The sequence below is a fragment of the Pongo pygmaeus genome, chromosome 10 (assembly GCF_028885625.2).
Source record: "Pongo pygmaeus isolate AG05252 chromosome 10, NHGRI_mPonPyg2-v2.0_pri, whole genome shotgun sequence".
Lineage (NCBI taxonomy): Eukaryota > Metazoa > Chordata > Mammalia > Primates > Hominidae > Pongo > Pongo pygmaeus.
The window spans coordinates 9511696-9529589 of record NC_072383.2 but is presented as its reverse complement, the minus strand read 5'-3'; the positions used below and the strand labels follow the sequence as shown (position 1 = coordinate 9529589).

The window sequence follows — 17894 nt, the reverse complement described above, 5'->3', positions numbered from 1 at the left end:
AGAAGGACAAAGTGCAGCCCAGGGAGCAATTTGCTCACACAGCCAGAAGCTTGCAGAGGGAGTCAAGCTCAGGTTTCCAGACTCACCATCCAATGCTTGTCTTTTGCTCTACTGAGCCACCTCTCAGAGGATCCCCAGGCCCTTAAGCAAGAACAGATGGAGATCAGGAGGGTGAAAGAGACAGTACACGGGGTAAGATGGAGGGGAGCGGAGAAATAAGGCAGTCTAGTGGGGCAGAATAGTGATCTGGGGAGTCAGGGGACGAGGAAATGGAGAGGCCTCTTTGGCCCTAACTGTGTACCATTTGTAGGATCTTGGTGCACATCTGCTGGGTGTCCTTTTATTCTGGAAAAAGAAAAGAAAAATTAAAATCTGGAACCAATGCTAGCTGAAATTTCTGGGTCAAGGCCTCCCCGGCCCACTGATCAGGGGTGTGGATGCCCAAGCCCCTCCCCGTCAGGCCAGCCAGGCCCGTATTCTGTATCTCTGCTCCCATCCCTGCCCTCCTCGGTCCCCTGCTCCTGGCTTGCTCCACCCTTGGTCCCCTCACTTGCACCAGGCCCTGCTCACTGAGGGCTCCGGCTGGCTGAGCCTAACAAGGTGGTGGATGATGATGTTCCCCTGGGGCAGGGTCAAGTAGCCGTGCTGCCCCAGCAGCTCGATGAAGCTCAGCAGGGCCATGTGTGCCTGTGGGTCACAGACCATCACATGCGGGACAGGAAGGGGCCTCAGGAAGGCCTCCTGTTCCAGGTGAGCACACAGAGGACCAGAGCAGATCAGGAAGGTCTTCAAGGACCATGAGCCTCCTGAATCCAAGTCCCGTGTGACTGATGGGTGCCGTGGCTGTGGCAGACCACCCATGGCTCGACTTGCCCACTTCCGTCCTCTGCTCTGAAGTTCCGACCCACTCCAGCCCCACTGTCCTCCCGGAGCACTCTAAGCACTGACTTCCCACATCTCCTGTGCCCGCAGATACTGAAATTGGCAAAAGCATTGGTGTGGGGGAATCTGAGTAAAGGAACGGTCCCAGGTTTTGGCCTTCATAGGAAAGCCAGGAACCAATCCAGCAAGTCCTGAGGGCTCAGCCCTCAAGAGCCCAGCCTCCCATGACCTTTCTGGGGACTTGGGCCCTTTCTTTCCAGGCTGATGGGTTGTTCTCTATTTGACACTCAAAACCAGCTTTCCCTGCTGCAGCAGTCCCAATGTACTGTCCTGCACCATCCACAGCTGGGAGTCTCTGCTGCCTGCACCCCTGGCTGTAGAGCTTGCTAAAAATACAGCTTCTCAGGCCCCACCCCAGCTATGATGCTTAAGGCTTTCTCCCCGAAAGCAACCTGTGGGTTCTCTGTGCCCTAGTCAGTGTCATTTGGAGCTGTGTGTCCCCCCTAAGGGCACAACAGTGTTGCCCACAGAACAGGCTCAGAAGAAGGCAAGTAGTGTTGCAGTGCAGGTGAGCCCCAAAATTGGGGTTTCACCCAGGAAGTTTCTTGGCTTCCCTTAGGAAAGAACTTAAGAACAAGCCCATGGTAGAAGAAAATAGCTTTACTGAGGTGGCAGTGATACAGCTCCGTGACTGCTCCTGCAGAGCAGGGCAACCCCATAGGCAGTGTGTCGAGAGTGCTTACTCAGGGGTGGCTCCACAGTCACATTTATGCTCCCTTTGAATTACATGCACACCAAGGGGCAGGCTACTCAGAAATTTCTAGAAAAAGGGTGATAACATTGCCATAGCAATAGTAAACTGGCATGGCACTGGTGGGGATGTCTTATGGACAGTTGCTTTCCCCTCTTCCCTGTTTAGCCAGTCTTCAATCTGGTCCAGGGTCAACCCCACCTCCGGAGCCAAGTCCTACTTATTACCTCAGTAGGAACCACCTTTGCGCTTCTCAAACTCTTCTCTGGTTTTGAAGAACCCAAATGTACCCCAAGGGCAGGGGTCTGAGCCTGAATTAGCTTCGTGAGGGTGCCCTGCCCCTCCTCCTCATTCCCCATCTCCCTCCCCTCTCCATTTACATGACGTCAGGGTCTCAAGAAAGCAATTGCCCTCCCAGCGCAAATATGCAGCCTCTGTGCTCACGGGTCTCTGATCTTCCTGTATCAGCAGAACCACTGAATTCATCACCTCCCTATTCAAGGTCTCCCTCTGGGTCACTAGAAAAAACACAGGCATGCAGCTGGAGGTCAGCCTCCTCCCCACCTCTGCTGCTTGGGGAGACATCAGACGATAGCCGGGCGGGAGGAACACCAGGTACAGTCCTGGGCGTCAAAGGCCAGATGGAGCCTCCACTGGCATGTCAGCCACCCTTGCACTTCCAACCACACTGAAACCCACCAGCCTGGCCAGTACTTTCCTCAGGCAGGCAGGCACTCGAGCCCCACCCTTTGGCAGTCTCCCACAACTGCCCACACAAATCCGCCTCCGGCCAAACTGTCCTCCCCACCATCTGTCCTTCTCAACCTGTCCAGCCTCGGCCTTTGCTCCTCTCCCGTGTGGCTGCCTTGTCCTGACCCACGGTCACAGGCTCCTCCCTGCTTTTGGCCCCGTCCCCTTCGTAAAGTCCACCCTGGCTCCCCTGACTGCCCCCTGCTCACCCTCCTGTCGGCATTGCGGCTCCTGTCTAAGCAGCCCAGTGCGTGTTGTCCTGTGCTGTCTCGCCACGCGGACAGTCTCACCCTCCCTACCCTACAGTGAGCTTGCCGAGGGCAGGGGCTGTCTTCTCTATGTGTATTCTCCGTGCCTGGCACAGTCCTCAGCACACAGCAAAAGCTTAACATCCGCACCTGCTCTTCCAGACAGTAATCACAGATAAACCACTGTGAAACCTTTGCAGAGCAGGCCCTGTTCTCAGCACCTCACATATGTTTCCTCACACCACCCTCACTAAAAATCCCTAAAGGTAAACATTATTTTTACCTCTGTTTCTCAAATGAGGAAATAGAGGCACAAACTAAAAGTCAGTTGCCCAAGGCTGCCTAGCTAGTGAGAAGCACAGCCAAGATATGAACCCACTGAGATGACTCTACGTTTAAAACTGTGCTTATAACTACTATACCGGACTGTCTCCAGAAAAAGCAGATTTCCTAGGAACAATTGAGTCCTAGAACCCCAGAACCGTGCCCCATTCCCACTCACCTCTACAGGACACATCCCTGAAGACTTGCAGGGCTGTCACTGCCTTGGCAGGCTCCACGGATTTGATGGTGTTTTGCAGCAAAATCACCAGCTGATCGCCGTATAACTTGGCTATCAGAAGGGTGTGAATACAGGGCAGTCAGGGGTATGTTTAAACGGCAGGTAATGCCTAGGCGTAAATCATGCTTACAGCAAACCACTGACCATGGCTTGGAAGAAGGAAAGAGAACCAGGTCTGCCCAGCATTTGCCATGTGCTGAGCAGGTGCCAGGTGCCCTTCCTGCCCCTCGCCAATGGGGCACCGCGCCTGGCCTGTTCCCTCTACCTTGAATTGCTTCCTCAACTTAGTCCGTCTGCAGAATGTCTGCCTCATATTTTTAATTGAAAAATAAAAATTGGATATATTTATGGTGCACAATGTAGTGTTTTTCAACTATAAACGCACTGTGGAAGAACCACACTGAGTTACGTAACGTGTATGGCCTCACACACCCATTTTTTGTGGTGAGAACACTTCAAGCATACTCTTTTCACAATTTTCCTGTCTACACCCGTGGTGTTGTTAGCACTAGTCACCATGTCACACAGTAGTTCTCTGGAACTTCTTCCTCCTGCCTAACTGACCAACGTCTCCCCGACCCCCACCTCCAGCCCCCTGATAACCACCAATCTACTCTCTGTTTTCATGAGTTCAACTTTTTCGGCTCCCACATGTGATATTGTGTGGCTTTGCGTTTCTGTGCCTGGCTTATTTTAACGTTATGGATGCCCTCCAGGTTCATCCACGTCATGAAGAGATTTCCTTTATTTTAAAGGCTAAATTGTATTCCATTGTTATATATATGCCCCATTTCCTTTATCCATTCATCTGCTGATGGATGCTTAGATTGATTCCATCTCTCAGCTATTGTGAATAGTGCTGCAGTGCACCTGGGGGTGCAGATATCTTGGATGAAAATATAGATATTTCATATTTATATGAAATATTTATATGAAATTATTTATATTTTCATATTATATTTATATGAAAATATAGATATTTCATATTTATATTTCATATTTATATGAAATATGAAACTATATGGGGACTTGGGCCCTTTCTTTCCAGGCTGATGCATTGTTCTCTATTTAACACTCAAAACCAGCTCTCCCTGCTGCAGCAGTCCCAGTGCAACTTTATCTCATTGTGGATGATGTTAACTTTGCAACTTTACAACTTTATCTCATTGTGTATGATGTTAGCTTTGGGCTTGTCATATGTGGCCTTATTGTATTGTGGTACGGCCCTTCTATATTTGTTGAGTTTTTATTTCTTTGCATTCATGGAGATGATCCTATGGATTTCGTCCTCCATTCTGTGAATGTAGTGTGTCCTATTTACAGATTTGTATTCATTCAATCACCCTTGCATCTCTGAGGTAACTCCCACTTGATCGTGGTGAATGATCCTTTTAATGTGCTGTTGAATTTGATTTGCTAGTATTAGACTGAAAATTTGTGCATCTATGTTAATTACTGGACGCAGCTGCCTGGCAATGCCGCAGAGCAGCTGGATGTCCCAACCCTGCCTGTGGCAGAGGATGTTGCGCAGGCTCTTCACCGCCTGCACTGTCACCCACGCCTCACCGTGCAGGAAGCCTCCCAAGGATGGAACCAGGCTTTTCAGGGCCTCCGCCTCTTTGGAAGAAGGCAGAGGTCACTGCCACCTTGGGGATCATGTAACCCTCAGGGACAGGTTTTGAGAAAAGAAACAGAATCCAAAAGAAGCAGATGTGGGCAACCTCAGAACTGAAGTGAGTGAAGAGACAGAAGGCCTAGCGGGTTCAGGCCCCTGGAGGAGGGGGCCCCCTGTCCTCCCTCAGGCCTCATGGTTAGGTAAAGACTGTGTCCAGAGCAGGGCAGATCTGCCCACATAGGATGGAGACAAAGTGGGAGGGGCTGGTGGCTGATGCTGATAAGGCTTGAATTTGAGCCAGATGCTGGGACCCATGGGTTGTCCTGGGAGGACTGGAACTGCTGACCCTTCCTCAGGCCTTCCCGGCCTCCGTTAACCATGCCCCTGAAGTTCCATGGAAGGGAACCCTATTTGAGATGGCATGGTTCTCTTTCTCTTCTTTCAGGAGCAAGTTAGTTAAGGTCCTGTGAAATGCTTAGTTGCGCAGCTACAGGAAATGCATGGCTGGAGCTGTGGAGCTCTCCCTGCTCTCTCCTGTACATAGAAGGCCCTGGCCATGACCTTGCTCCGCTTATCTAAGCTGTACAGCAGGCTCCGCACGTGGTTCACGAGTTGAAGAAGGATGGAGGACTTGCAGTTCTGCACCATGCCACTGGGATGGGACACAGGAAACCAGGAGTTGCAGGGGGGTGAGGAGTGCCCAGGGACCAATGTGCAGAGAACGGGGAGAATGTGAGGGCTGAGGAATCAGGACACCAGAGGCCTGGGAGACAGGCAGGGAGGGTTGAAGCCTGAGACCTGGGATAGTAGGATCAGGGGCCAGAGTGGTGCCAGGGGTCCTGGGGAAGTGGTCCCATCTTGTGAGCTCCATGATCCCTGTGTAATAAGCTCTGGGACTGGACAGAAGTTCCCAACAGCAATGCTCGCTTCCATAGGCCACCACTTTGTCATATGAACCTGCCAGGAGCACCAACCTCACAACCTCCAGGGCACCACTGAAGGCCACCACCTTCAGGTTTGTGAAAAGAAAGATGGAAAAAGAAAGATGGACAGAATGTTATGCTCTGGCTGGCAACCCCTGATACCTGCTTCTGCTTTTCTGCTGACACAAATGCATAGCTCTACCAGAACCCATCTCCAATCACCCATCCACTCAGCCTTGCACCCCTGTCCCTCATCCAGCCACAGAGTCCCATGAAAGAGGACACAGAGGTATCCCAGTGCTGTGGTTTCCAAATTCTGCTCTCTGGGGCACAGAAGGAGGGTTAGGATCACTTACCTCCACACCCACCTAATCCAAATGTCTCTGCTCTGTTGGTTTCATTCATATTCCTTTTCATACAAGGTTTCATTGGAATAAAATGCGGAGGTTAAGAAACCAGCATGGCAAACTTTCAGTCAGGAGCCTCACTTTACAGATGAGGCAACTGAACTCTTAACAGGGCCTTGCACAGGAGGACTCAACTTGTGAACAAAGGCAAGCCACAGGCCAATCATTGTGATGGACACGGCCAGAACTGCATGGAGAGCATAATCCAGCCTGGCCTTGTCTGACTGATCTCTTCATGTGCACAGTGATGAGCTTGTATGTGAACATCGTGTGGGTCAGTGGAAGAATGCACGCAGCAAAAGGAATCAGGACATTGGAGCATCCGGGAGAATGTTCTCATGCATGATGCTGCAGCCCCCACACCCCATCCTACTCTTCCCTTCCCCACCCTGCTAAGGGATCCACATCTGCTTGTCCAGGGCTCTCAGGAATTGCCAGGCTTCATTTCTGCATCCCCTGGTGGTGAGGCTTATCTGGTGGGGTCAAAGCTGCTCCTGTTGCCCGGGCCCTCTCCTTGCTGTAGACACAGTCTGCTGGGGAGGATGTTGCTCAATCACCCAGTAGAGATGGCACAGCACAGCCAGCAGCAGCTGCGGGTAGAGCTCCTGGACTGCCCCTGGCACACAGACCCTGACAGCATGGCACACAAAGCACAGGATGCTTGGGGGGAAGCGGCATCGAGTGGGCCAGGATCCCGCACACTGAAAGCCAAGACTACAGTCCCACCCTGTCCTTCCAATGGGCTCAGCTCACTGGGACTCTGGGATGTAAGACACATCCACAGACTAAAAAGCCACACCTCATCCCCAGAAAACCAAGGCACACACATACAAACCTGCTTTCCCTTCTGCTCACTTGACATTAAACAGGAAAAGGGAGCCAGCTATAAATGTTCAGCAAAAGATGCTGTGTTACCTGTTTTTGTCCACGCCAATGCCAGGCAGCCAGACCTCCCCCTTTCCCATCCTCCATGGGACTGTGCCAGGCCTCCAGGAAAATGCCAGCCCTGAAATCAGAGGAAAGAAAACCTGATGACTGCATGTCAGTGTCCTTGTTCAAAGAATGAGATTGCTCCCTGCCCTTTCTCCATCATGCAGTTCTTAGATATTAAAGTACAAATACGAGGTGAGAGTATGGAAGTGGTGCACCGCAGATGATTCTAATGTGGACCTGCTGCTCTGTGCCTGTCCCCACTACCTGCTTGAGTCTCCCAAGGTCAAACCTTTTGACCAATCTTTCCCTCTACCTCCAAGTTCCTGGAACAGAAAGCCCTGGGTCCCTCTCCTCCCTTCTACCAACAACTACAGGCTGGAAGTCCATCCCCTGAGCTTCCGTCTGACTAGGTCTTTTCCAGGATGCCAGGGAGCAGCTGCAAGACACCATTGGCAGTCTCCTGCTGGGTGCCAAAAGCCTTCTACAGGCCCAGAGTGATTCTGCGGGACCCAGGGACAGCTGTGTCATGGGCCTTGCTGAAGAGGCCCCTAGGACAAGTCTGGTCTCGGGCCCATGAAAAGCCAGTTTTCAGGGACTAGAGGGAGTGAGGCCAAAGAAGAATTGAACATAGGACATGAAGATAAGGCTTGATGGGCATCCAAGAAAAGAAGGGACAGAAAAAAACCATCCTTGCATAGTGAATTTTGGGCTTGGAGCCAGACAGCAGGGAAGGGTTTCTTGGGCTGCAGAATATGCCCTGGGCCAGGGGAGAGGAACCTGCCCTAAGGCAGTGGCTTGCTACACAGCATGGGGAAGACAGTCTGGGTGTTGTGGCCTGCCAGTGAGCACATGGCCTGCAGGGTCTCCTTTGTGCTGGGCTCCAGCTTCGAGTTGAGCTGCTCCAGGAAGCCCTGTACAACTTCCTCAATCTGCAGGACAGAGCCACAAGGAATCTCCGTAACTCTTCTCTCTGGCTTTCTCCACTTCCTCCTCTACCAGCTCCCTAAACTTAAGGGGCCTTGTTACACTCCTGCCTGCGACTCCCTTCTCAAGGCAGTTCTGGGTGGCAGAGACCAGAGTAGCAGGGGCCATAGGAGGAACTCCAGAAGCCGGTGCCAAGGTCCACTTGAGCAAAACCTTATCCACAACCCCAAAGTCCCTGGCAAAGTTATAGAGTTACTCATGTAGGACACAGTAAATTCCCCTTCAAAGGTTTAATCCTGTTAACTTCCATTAAAATTTAAGAGGGGGGAGTTCAGTTCCAAGATGGCCGAATAGGAACAGCTCCAGTCTGCAGCTCCCAGTGTGATCGACACAGAAGACGGGTGATTTCCGCATTTCCAAATGAGATACCTTGTTCACCTCATTGAGACTCGTTGGACAGTGGGTGCAGCCCACAGGGGGTGAGCTGAAGCAGGGCGGGGCATTGCCTCACCCAGGAAGTGCACAGGGTAGCAGTATTTCCGTTTCCTAGCCAAGGGAAGCCATGACAGACTGTACCTGGAAAAATGAGACACTTCTGCCCAAATACTGTGCTCTGCCCAAATACTGTGCTTTTCCCATGGTCTTAGCAACCAGCAGACCAGGAGATTCTCTCCCATGCCTGGCTCTGCAGGTTCCACACCCACAGAGCCTTGCTCACTGCTAGCACAGCAGTCTGAGATTGACCTGCCAGGCTGCAGCCTGGAGGGAGGAGAGGCATCCACCATTGGTGAGGCTTGAGTAGGTAAACAAAGTGGCCAGGAAGCTCGAACGGGGTGGTGCCCACTGCAGCTTAGCAAGGCCTATTGCCTGTATGGACTCCACCTCTGGGGGCAGGGCATAGATGAAAAAAGGCAACAGAAACTTCTGCAGACCTAAACGTCCCTGTCTGACAGCTCTGAAGAGAGCAGTGGTTCTCCCAGCACAGCATTTGAGCTCTGAGAACGGACAGCCTGCCTCCTCAAGTGCGTCCCTGACCCCAGTGTAGCCTAACTGGGAGACCCCTCCCAGTAGGGGCCAACAGGCACCTCATAGATGCTGGTACATCTCTGGGATGAAGCTCCCAGAGGAAGGATCAGGCAGCAATATTTTCTGTTCTACAATATTTGCTGTTCTGCAGCCTCCACTGGTGATACCCAGGCAAACAAGGTCTGGAGTGGACCTCCAGCAAACTCCAACAGACCTGCAGCTGAGAGACCTGACTCTTAGAAGGAAAACTAACAAACAGAAAGAAATAGCATCAATGTCAATAAAAAGGACATCCACACCAAAACTCCATCGGTAGGTCACCAACATCAAAGACCAAAGGTAGATAAATCCAGAAAGATGGGGATGAACCAGAGCAGAAAAGCTGAAAATTCTGAAAACCAGACCACCTCTTCTCCTCCAAAGGATGGCAGCTCCTCACCTGCAATGGAGCAAAGCTGGACGGAGAATGACTTTGACGAGTTGACAGAAGTAGGCTTCAGAAGGTTGGTAATAACTCCTATGAGCTAAAGGAGCATGTTCTAACCCATCGCAAGGAAGCTAAAAACCTTGAAAAAAGGTTAGAGGAATGGCTAACTAGAATAAACAGTGTAGAAAGAGCTTAAATGACCTGATGGAACAGAAAACCATGGCACGAGAACTTTGTGATGCATGCACAAGCTTCAATAGCCAATTCGATTAAGTGGAAGAAAGGATATCCGTGACCGAAAATCAAATTAATGAAATAAAGTGAGAAGACAAGTTTAGAGAAAAAAGCGTAAAAAGAAATGAACAAAGCCTCCAAGAAATATGGGACTATGTGAAAAGACCAAATCTACATTTGATTGGTGTACCTGAAAGTGACAGGGAGAGTGGAACCAAGCTGGAAAACACTCTTCAGGATATTATCCAGGAGAATTTCCCCAACCTAGCAAGGCAGGCCAACATTCAAATTAAGGAAATACAGAGAACACCACAAAGATACTCTTCAAGAAGAGCAACCCCAAGACACATAATTGTCAGATTCACCAAAGTTGAAATGAAGGAAAAAATGGTAAGGGCAGCCAGAGAGAAAGGTTGGGTTACCCACAAAGGGAAGCCCGTCAGACTAACAGCAGATCTCTCAGCAGAAGCTCTACATGCCAGAAGAGAGTAGGGGCCAATATTTGACATTCTTAAAGAAAAGAATTTTCAACCCAGAATTTCATATCAAGTCAAACTAAGCTTCATAAGTGAAGGAGAAATAAAATCCTTTATAGACAAGCAAATGCTGAGAGATTTTGTCACCATGAGGCCTGCCTTACAAGAGCTCCTGAAGGAAGCCCTAAACATGGAAAGGAACAACCAGTACCAACCACTTCAAAAGCATGCCAAATTGTAAAGACCATCGATGCTATGAAGAAACAGCATCAATTAATGGGCAAAATAACCAGCTAACATTGTAATGACGGGATCAAATTCACACACAACAATATTAACGTTAAATGTAAATGGGCTAAACGCCCCAATTAAAAGACACAGACTGGCAAATTGGATAAGGAGTCAAGACCCATTAGTGTGCTATATTCAGGAGACCCAGCTCACGTGCAGAGAGCTCTGAGAACAGACAGCCTGCCTCCTCAAGTGCGTCCCTGACCCCAGTGTAGCCTAACTGGGAGACCCCTCCCAGTAGGGGCCAACAGGCACCTCATAGATGCTGGTACATCTCTGGGATGAAGCTCCCAGAGGAAGGATCAGGCAGCAATATTTTCTGTTCTACAATATTTGCTGTTCTGCAGCCTCCACTGGTGATACCCAGGCAAACAAGGTCTGGAGTGGACCTCCAGCAAACTCAAAATATATTGAATTTGCTCCTATATATTGAGTTTGCTCCTATTTGCTCAATAGCTCATAGGAGTTATTACCAAACTCAAAACATAGGCTCAAAATAAATTGATGGAGGAAGATCTGCCAAACAAATGGAAAGAAAAAAAAGCAGAGGTTGCAATCCTAGTCTTTGATAAAGCAGACGTTAAACCATCGAAGATCTAAAGAGACAAAGAAGGCCATTACATAATGATAAAGGGGTCAATTCAACAAGAAGAGCTAATTGTCCTAAACATATATGCACCCAATACAGGAGCACCCAGATTCATAAAGTGAGTCCTTAGAGACCTAGAAAAAGACCTAGACTCCCACACAATAATAATGGGAGACTTCAACACCCCACTGTCAATATTAGACAGATCAATGAGACAGAAGGTTAACAAGGATACCCAGGAATTGAACTCAACTCTGCACCAAGTGGATCTAATAGACATCTACAGAACTCTCCACCCCAAATCAACAGAATATATATTATTCGCAGAACCACATCACATTTATTATAAAATTGACCACATAATTGGAAGTAAAGCACTCCTCAGCAAATGTAAAAGAACAGAAATCACAACAAACTGTCTCTCATACCACAGTGCAATCAAATTAGAACTCAGGATTAAGAAACTCACTCAAAACCACACAACTACATGGAAACTGAACAAGCTGCTCCTGAATGACTACTGGGTAAATAATGAAACAAAGGCAGAAATAAAGATGTTCTTTGAAACCAATGAGAACAAAGACACAATGTACCAGAATCTCTGGGACACATTTAAAGCAGTTTGTACAGGGAAGTGTATAAAACTAAATGCTCACAAGAGAAAGCAGGAAAGATCTAAAATCGACACCCTAACATCACAATTAAAAGAACTAGAGAAGCAAGAGCAAACAAATTCAAAAGCTAGCAGAAGGTAAGAAATAAGATCAGAGCAGAATTGAAGGAGATAAAGACACTTCGAAAATCAATGACAAAAAACCCTTCAAAAAATCAATGAACCCAGGAGCTGGTTTTTTGAAAAGATCAACAAAATTAGTCGACCGCTAGCAAGACTAATAAAGAAGAGAGAGAAATCAAATAGACAAAATAAGGTGATAAAGAGGATATCACCACCAATCCCACAGAAATACAAACTACCGTCAGAGAATACTATAAACACTTCTACACAAATAAACTAGAAAATCTAGAAAGAAATGGATAAATTCCTCAACACATACACCTTCCCAAGACTAAACCAGGAAGAAGTTGAATCTCTGAATAGACCAATAAAAGGCTCTGAAATTGAGGCAATAATTAATAGCCTACCAACCAAAAAATGTCCAGGACCAGACGGATTCACAGCCACATTCTACCAGAGGTACAAAAAGGAGCTGGTACCATTCCTTCTGAAACTATTCCAATCAACAGAAAAAGAGGGAATCCTCCCTAACTCATTTTATGAGGCCAGCATCATCCTGATACCAAAGCCTGGCAGAGACACAACAAAAAAAGAGAATTTTAAACCAATATCCCTGATGAACATTGATGAAAAAATCCTCAACAAAATACTGGCAAACCAAATCCAGCAGCACATCAAAAAGCTTATTCACCATGATCAAGTCAGCTTCATCCCTGGGATGCAAGGCTGGTTCAACATATGCAAATCAATAAACGTAATCCATCACATAAACAGAACCAATGACAAAAACTACATGGTTATCTCAATAGATGCAGAAAAGGCCTTCGACAAAATTCAACAGCCCTTCATGCTAAAAACTCTCAATAAACTAGGTATTGATGCAACATATCTCAAAATAGTAAGAGCTATTTATGACAAACCCATAGCCAATATCATACTGAATGGGCAAAAACTGGAAGCATTCCCTTTGAAAACTGGCACAAGACACAGATGCCCTCTCTCACCAGTCCATTTAACATAGTGTTGGAAGTTCTGGCCAGGGCAATCAGGCAAGAGAAATAAAGGGTATTCAATTAGGAAAAGAGGAAGTAAAATGGTCCCTGTTAGCAGATGACATGATTGTATATTTAGAAAACCCCATTGCCTCAGCCCAAAATCTCCTTAAGCTGATGAGCAACTTTGGCAAAGTCTCAGGATACAAAATCAATGTGCAAAAATCACAGGCATTCCTATACACCAATAACAAACAGAGAGCCAAGTCAGGAGTGAACTCTCATTCACAACTGCTACTAAAAGAATAAAATACCTAGGAATCCGACCTACAAGGGATGTGAAAGACCTCTTCAAGGAGAACTACAAACCACTGCTCAATGAAATAAAAGAGGACACAAACAAATGGAAGAACATTCCATTCTCATGGATAGGAAAAATCAATATTTGTGAAAATGGCCATACTGCCCAAGGTAATTTATAGATTCAATGCCATCCCCATCAAGCTACAAAAGACTTTCTTCACAGAATTGGAAAAAACTAAAGTTCATATGGAACTAAAAAAGAGCCCGCATTGCCAAGACAATCCTAATCGAAAAGAACAAAGTTGGAGGCATCATGCTACCTGACTTCAAACTATACTACAAGACTACAGTAACCAAAACAGCATAGTACTGGTACCAAAACAGATTTATAGACCAATGGAATAGAACAGAGACCTCAGAAATAAAACCCACATCTACAACCATCTGATCTTTGACAAACCTGACAAAAACAAGAAATGGGGAAAGGATTCCCTGTTTAATAAATGGTGCTGAGAAGACTGGCTAGCCATACGTAGAAAGCTGAAACTGGATCACTTCCTTACACCTTATACAAAAATTAATTCAAGATGGATTAAAGACTTAAATGTTAGACCTAAAACCATAAAAACCCTAGAAGAAAACCTACTAGACAATACCATTCAGGACACAGGCATGGGCAAGGACTTCATGACTAAAACACCAAAAGCAATGGCAACAAAAGCCAAAATAGACAAATGGGATCTAACTAAACCAAAGAGCTTCTGCACAGCAAAAGAAACTACCATCTGGGAGAAAATTTTTGCAATCTACCCATCTGACAAAGGGCTAATATCCAGAATCTACAAAGAATCTTAAACAAATTTACAAGAATAGAGCAAACAACCCCATCAAAAAGTGGGCAAAGGATATGAACAGACATTTCTCAAAAGAAGACATTTATGCAGCCAAAAGATGGATGAAAAAATGCTTATGATCACTGGTCAACAGAGAAATGCAAATCAAAACCACAATGAGATACCATGTCATACCAGTTAGAATGCTGATCATTAAAAAGTCAGGAAACGGCCAGGTGCGGTAGCTCACGCCTGTAATCCCAGAACTTTGGGAGGCCGAGGCAGGTGGATCACGAGTTCAGGAGATCGAGACCATCCTGGCTAACACGGTGAAACCCCGTCTCTACTAAAAATACAAAAAAATTAGCTGGGCATAGTGGCAGGCCCCTGTAGTCCCAGCTACTCGGGAGGCTGAGGCAGGAGAATGACGTGAACCCGGGAGGTGGAGCTTGCAGTGAGCCAAGATCACACCACTGCACTCCAGCCTGGGCGACAGAGCGAGACTCTGTCACAGAAAAAAAAAAAAAAAAAAAAGTCAGGAAACAACAGATGCTGGACAGGATGTGGAGAAATAGGAACGCCTTTACACTGTTGGTGGGAGTGTAAATTAGTTCAACCATTGTGGAAGACAGTGTGGCAATTCCTCAAGGATCTGACCCAGCAATCCCATTACTGGGTATATACCCAAAGGATTATAAATCATACTACTATAAAGACACATGCACACGTATGTTTATTGTGGCACTATTCATAATAGCAAAGAACCAACCCAAATGTCCATCAATGATAGACTGGATTAAGGAAATGTGGCACATATACACCATGGAATACTATGCAGCCATAAAAAAGGATGAGTTCATGTCCTTTGTAGGGACATGGATGAAGCTGGAAACCATCATCCTCAGCAAACTATCAGAAGGACAGAAAACCAAACACCGCATGTTCTCACTTATAAATGGGAATTGAACAATGAGAACACTTGGACACAGGGCAGGGAACATCACACACTGGGGCCTGTCAGGGGGTGGGGGGCTGGGGGAGGGATAGCATTAGGAGAAATGCCTAATGTAAATGACGAATTGATGGGTGCAGCAAACCAGCTTGGCACATGTATACCTATGTAACAAAACTGCATGTTGTGCACATGTACCCTAGAACTTGAAGTATAATAAAAAAAAGAAATAAAGTTATCAGAAACTTGAAAAAACATTCAAGAGGGGAAAATTGTTAAGTACAATGAGTTCTGAGTTCCTCTTCAAAGAACCAACATGTCAGTATGTTCAGCTTCCCTGTTGTTTGTTCTCCACTTTAAAGTTTAACTTTGTTCTTTATGTCTCTTTGCCCCTAGTTTTGGTAAACAACCCCCTCCTAGCCTCCATCACCTGCTCTGTCCTTAGTCATCCTTAATCACCTGCTGTGTCCTTAGTCATCCTTAGTCATTTGCTCTGTAACCATCCTTCCTGCCAAAATTACTCACCCCACCTCTCTGGCTCATACCCCTGCTCTCTTTAAAATAGCCAGTTGGAATTAGCTTAGACTGTGCGGTCCAACCCCAGCCAATAGGGGAAAGACACAGCAGTAGGGACTAGCTGCATTAGGAATAAGAACCCCTTCCCCTCCCTTGTCCAGTGTGCTCTTGCCATTGCTCCATCAGTGAGATGCACCCTTCTGTAGAAGTAAATTGCCTTGCTGAGAAAACTTTTGCCTGAGTGCTATTTTCACTTGGCAGCACCGAGCATTTACTTCCAACGCTCAAGAGGTATAAGACCCTCCTGGAGACACTTCAAGGCTGCCACTCTCAGCTGGGATCAACTTTCCACCCACAAAACTGCAGGGACAGCTGGCATTGCAGGAGGGGCAGCAAGGCTCTGGCCTGGCCCTCACATCCCTAACACATGGCCTCTGGGAAGCCCACTACAGGGCAATGCCTCCCAGATGCCCTCAGGGTATTCTTCCATTTCCAGTAGCTACACCAGGCAAGTCACCTAAATTAGTGAAGGCCAGGGGTGTCAGGAGGCTCAGAAAGAGAAGGAGGAAGGTTGTGAGAGAGTTCAGGTTGTCCTAAGTGACCCCATTTTAAAGTTCTTTCAGCAAAGTGGGAAATGTAGATTTGTAAGCAAATTTTTCCCATTTTAACGTGTCAACCTAAAAAGGAAAAGCATTCCAAGGCCACAGTCACTCCGCCAGCTTGTTGGTTTGCAGCCACAGTGTAAGCCCCCAGCTGCCCCAGGAAAGCCACATGAATGAACCCACAAGGCTTCCCTGTGCCCTGCCTATGAGGGCACTTCCACTGCCTACACCCCTGAACATGGATATTGTAGCTTAGAAACTGGCCCACAGCAGAGGAGGCAGTAGGGAGGTGAGAATTTAAAAAGCTGGAGCTCAGTGGGACTGCAGAGAAAACTGAGTCCAAGCCTCCATTTGATAGGTGAGTGAATCATGACCAACACAGGAGAGGGGACTGGCCAAGGCCCTGCACCTGATGAGTGACAGAGCCAGGAGGGAGCCTGGCCCCTGTTCTGCAGGCAGAGCTCCTGCCTCAGCGCCACACTACTTGCAGCACATCTCGGCCCCACTCTTTCATGACAGTGCTCATCAGCTGCCCAATAGCCAGAGACAACTTGGCACTGCTGTTGGCAAAAGACAGGCAAAAGACAGCTTGTGGGTCAGTTATTATACAAGACCTTTGCCTTCCTCAAGAGCCCACAGACCTTCCTTAGGATGGCTACAATCAATTCCATACGTAAGGTGGCCACTCCTGGTGACTCCTCCCTCCCATCTTTAGCAGGGGAGCCCCCCTTGGTCTGAGCAGCAACTTCCGGAAGGCCTTTAGTGCCAAAGCCACGCCCCAAAAGAGGCATATCTTTAATTCTGTTCCCATTGTATGCCAAGAAACACCACAAAACAACCTGCTTGAAAGAATAAAAAATGCACTGCCACACTGCTGGGGCAGGAGGGTGAAAATCACACCCCTCTCAATATGTCCATAAAAAGACAACCAAGGCCAGTACCAAAGTCCACCTACAGAAGGCAGGTCTGTCTCAACACCAGCTGCCAGTCACTGCAAACCTTTAGAAATAGGGATGAAGCTTCTTCCTGTTGCTTCCCCAGATGTCAGTGAGACCACTCCACAGCAGATGGGCGAGAGTTGTGTATCAGGGAAGTCCTAGTCACTAGGACAAGCTGCACCCCAGGCAGATGTTTTTGCTCTTGTGCAAAGAACAAGAGCAATCCAATCAAGTTCACAGGTGTAGGCAGCACTTGAAAATGACGCAGGGTCGACTTGCAGGGCAGAAGTTAGCAGAAAGCCTTCCTGGGGAAGGGGGAGAAGCCAGCAGAGTTTAGAAAAAGGGTGGAACAAAATCTGGGCAATCCTCTAAGTCTCCCTCTCCTCCTCAGGCATGATTCAGGAAGACCCTGCAGTCTCTCTGCAGGCTCATGGGAGCTTTCAGAACTGAGGCAACACATAGATAGATCCAGGCCTGCTTGGACGTCAGTGGGATGACGCCCTTGAAAGTCGGTGTATTGGGTTCCTAGGGCTCCCTCAGCTGAGAAGGCTAGAAGTGCAAAGTCAAGTTGTTGGCAGGGTGAGTTTCTACTGGAGGCTCTGAGGGAGAAGCAGTTCCATGGCTATATTCTGGCTTCATATTTAAAATATGAGAGGACTAGAAATGGAATAAGCTCCCTGAGAAATGGAGACGAGAGGGGACTCAGTGCTGTGAGGAGGCATTAGCTTTTCTCAAAAGTAAGGCCCTCTCCCACGGCTGTAGAAGGAGAGGCTGCCGGGGAGAGGGGCTCTGCAGAGGGAGGCTAGAAATTTTGAATGTTCCCCCCACATAAGGAAATTTACCTCTACCTTGAAGCAGAGGGTGAGTTCGTTGTGAGCTAGGGCTGGGGAGGGGCAAGTCAGTAGGAAAGAAATCTTCAGGAGACTGGCGAGGGTCTGTCATAGACATTGGGGAAATAGAACATAAAGCTTGCCAGAGACCACA

General features: G+C 47.7%; 1 protein-coding gene across 10 annotated transcripts in view; it reads right to left on the bottom strand.

Moving 5' to 3' along the window:
• The window catches only part of LOC129009892 (uncharacterized), a 42121-nt gene that overhangs the window by 1220 nt on the left and 23007 nt on the right, over positions 1–17894 (bottom strand). For 8 of the 10 annotated variants that reach the window (XR_008492864.1, XR_008492865.1, XR_008492867.1 and 5 more), the window contains one exon: positions 4225–17215. Coding sequence is in view for 2 of the 10 variants with exons in the window: in XM_054443487.1 (XP_054299462.1) it covers positions 87–141; positions 302–345; positions 2078–2151; positions 3134–3244; positions 7054–7144 (375 nt within the window). In the remaining 8 variants the exon portion in view is untranslated. Of the gene's footprint in view, positions 1–86; positions 142–301; positions 346–2077; positions 2152–3133; positions 3245–4224; positions 17892–17894 lie in introns of those variants that run through there. The other 2 variants (XM_054443487.1, XM_054443488.1) reach the window with 2 other exon arrangements.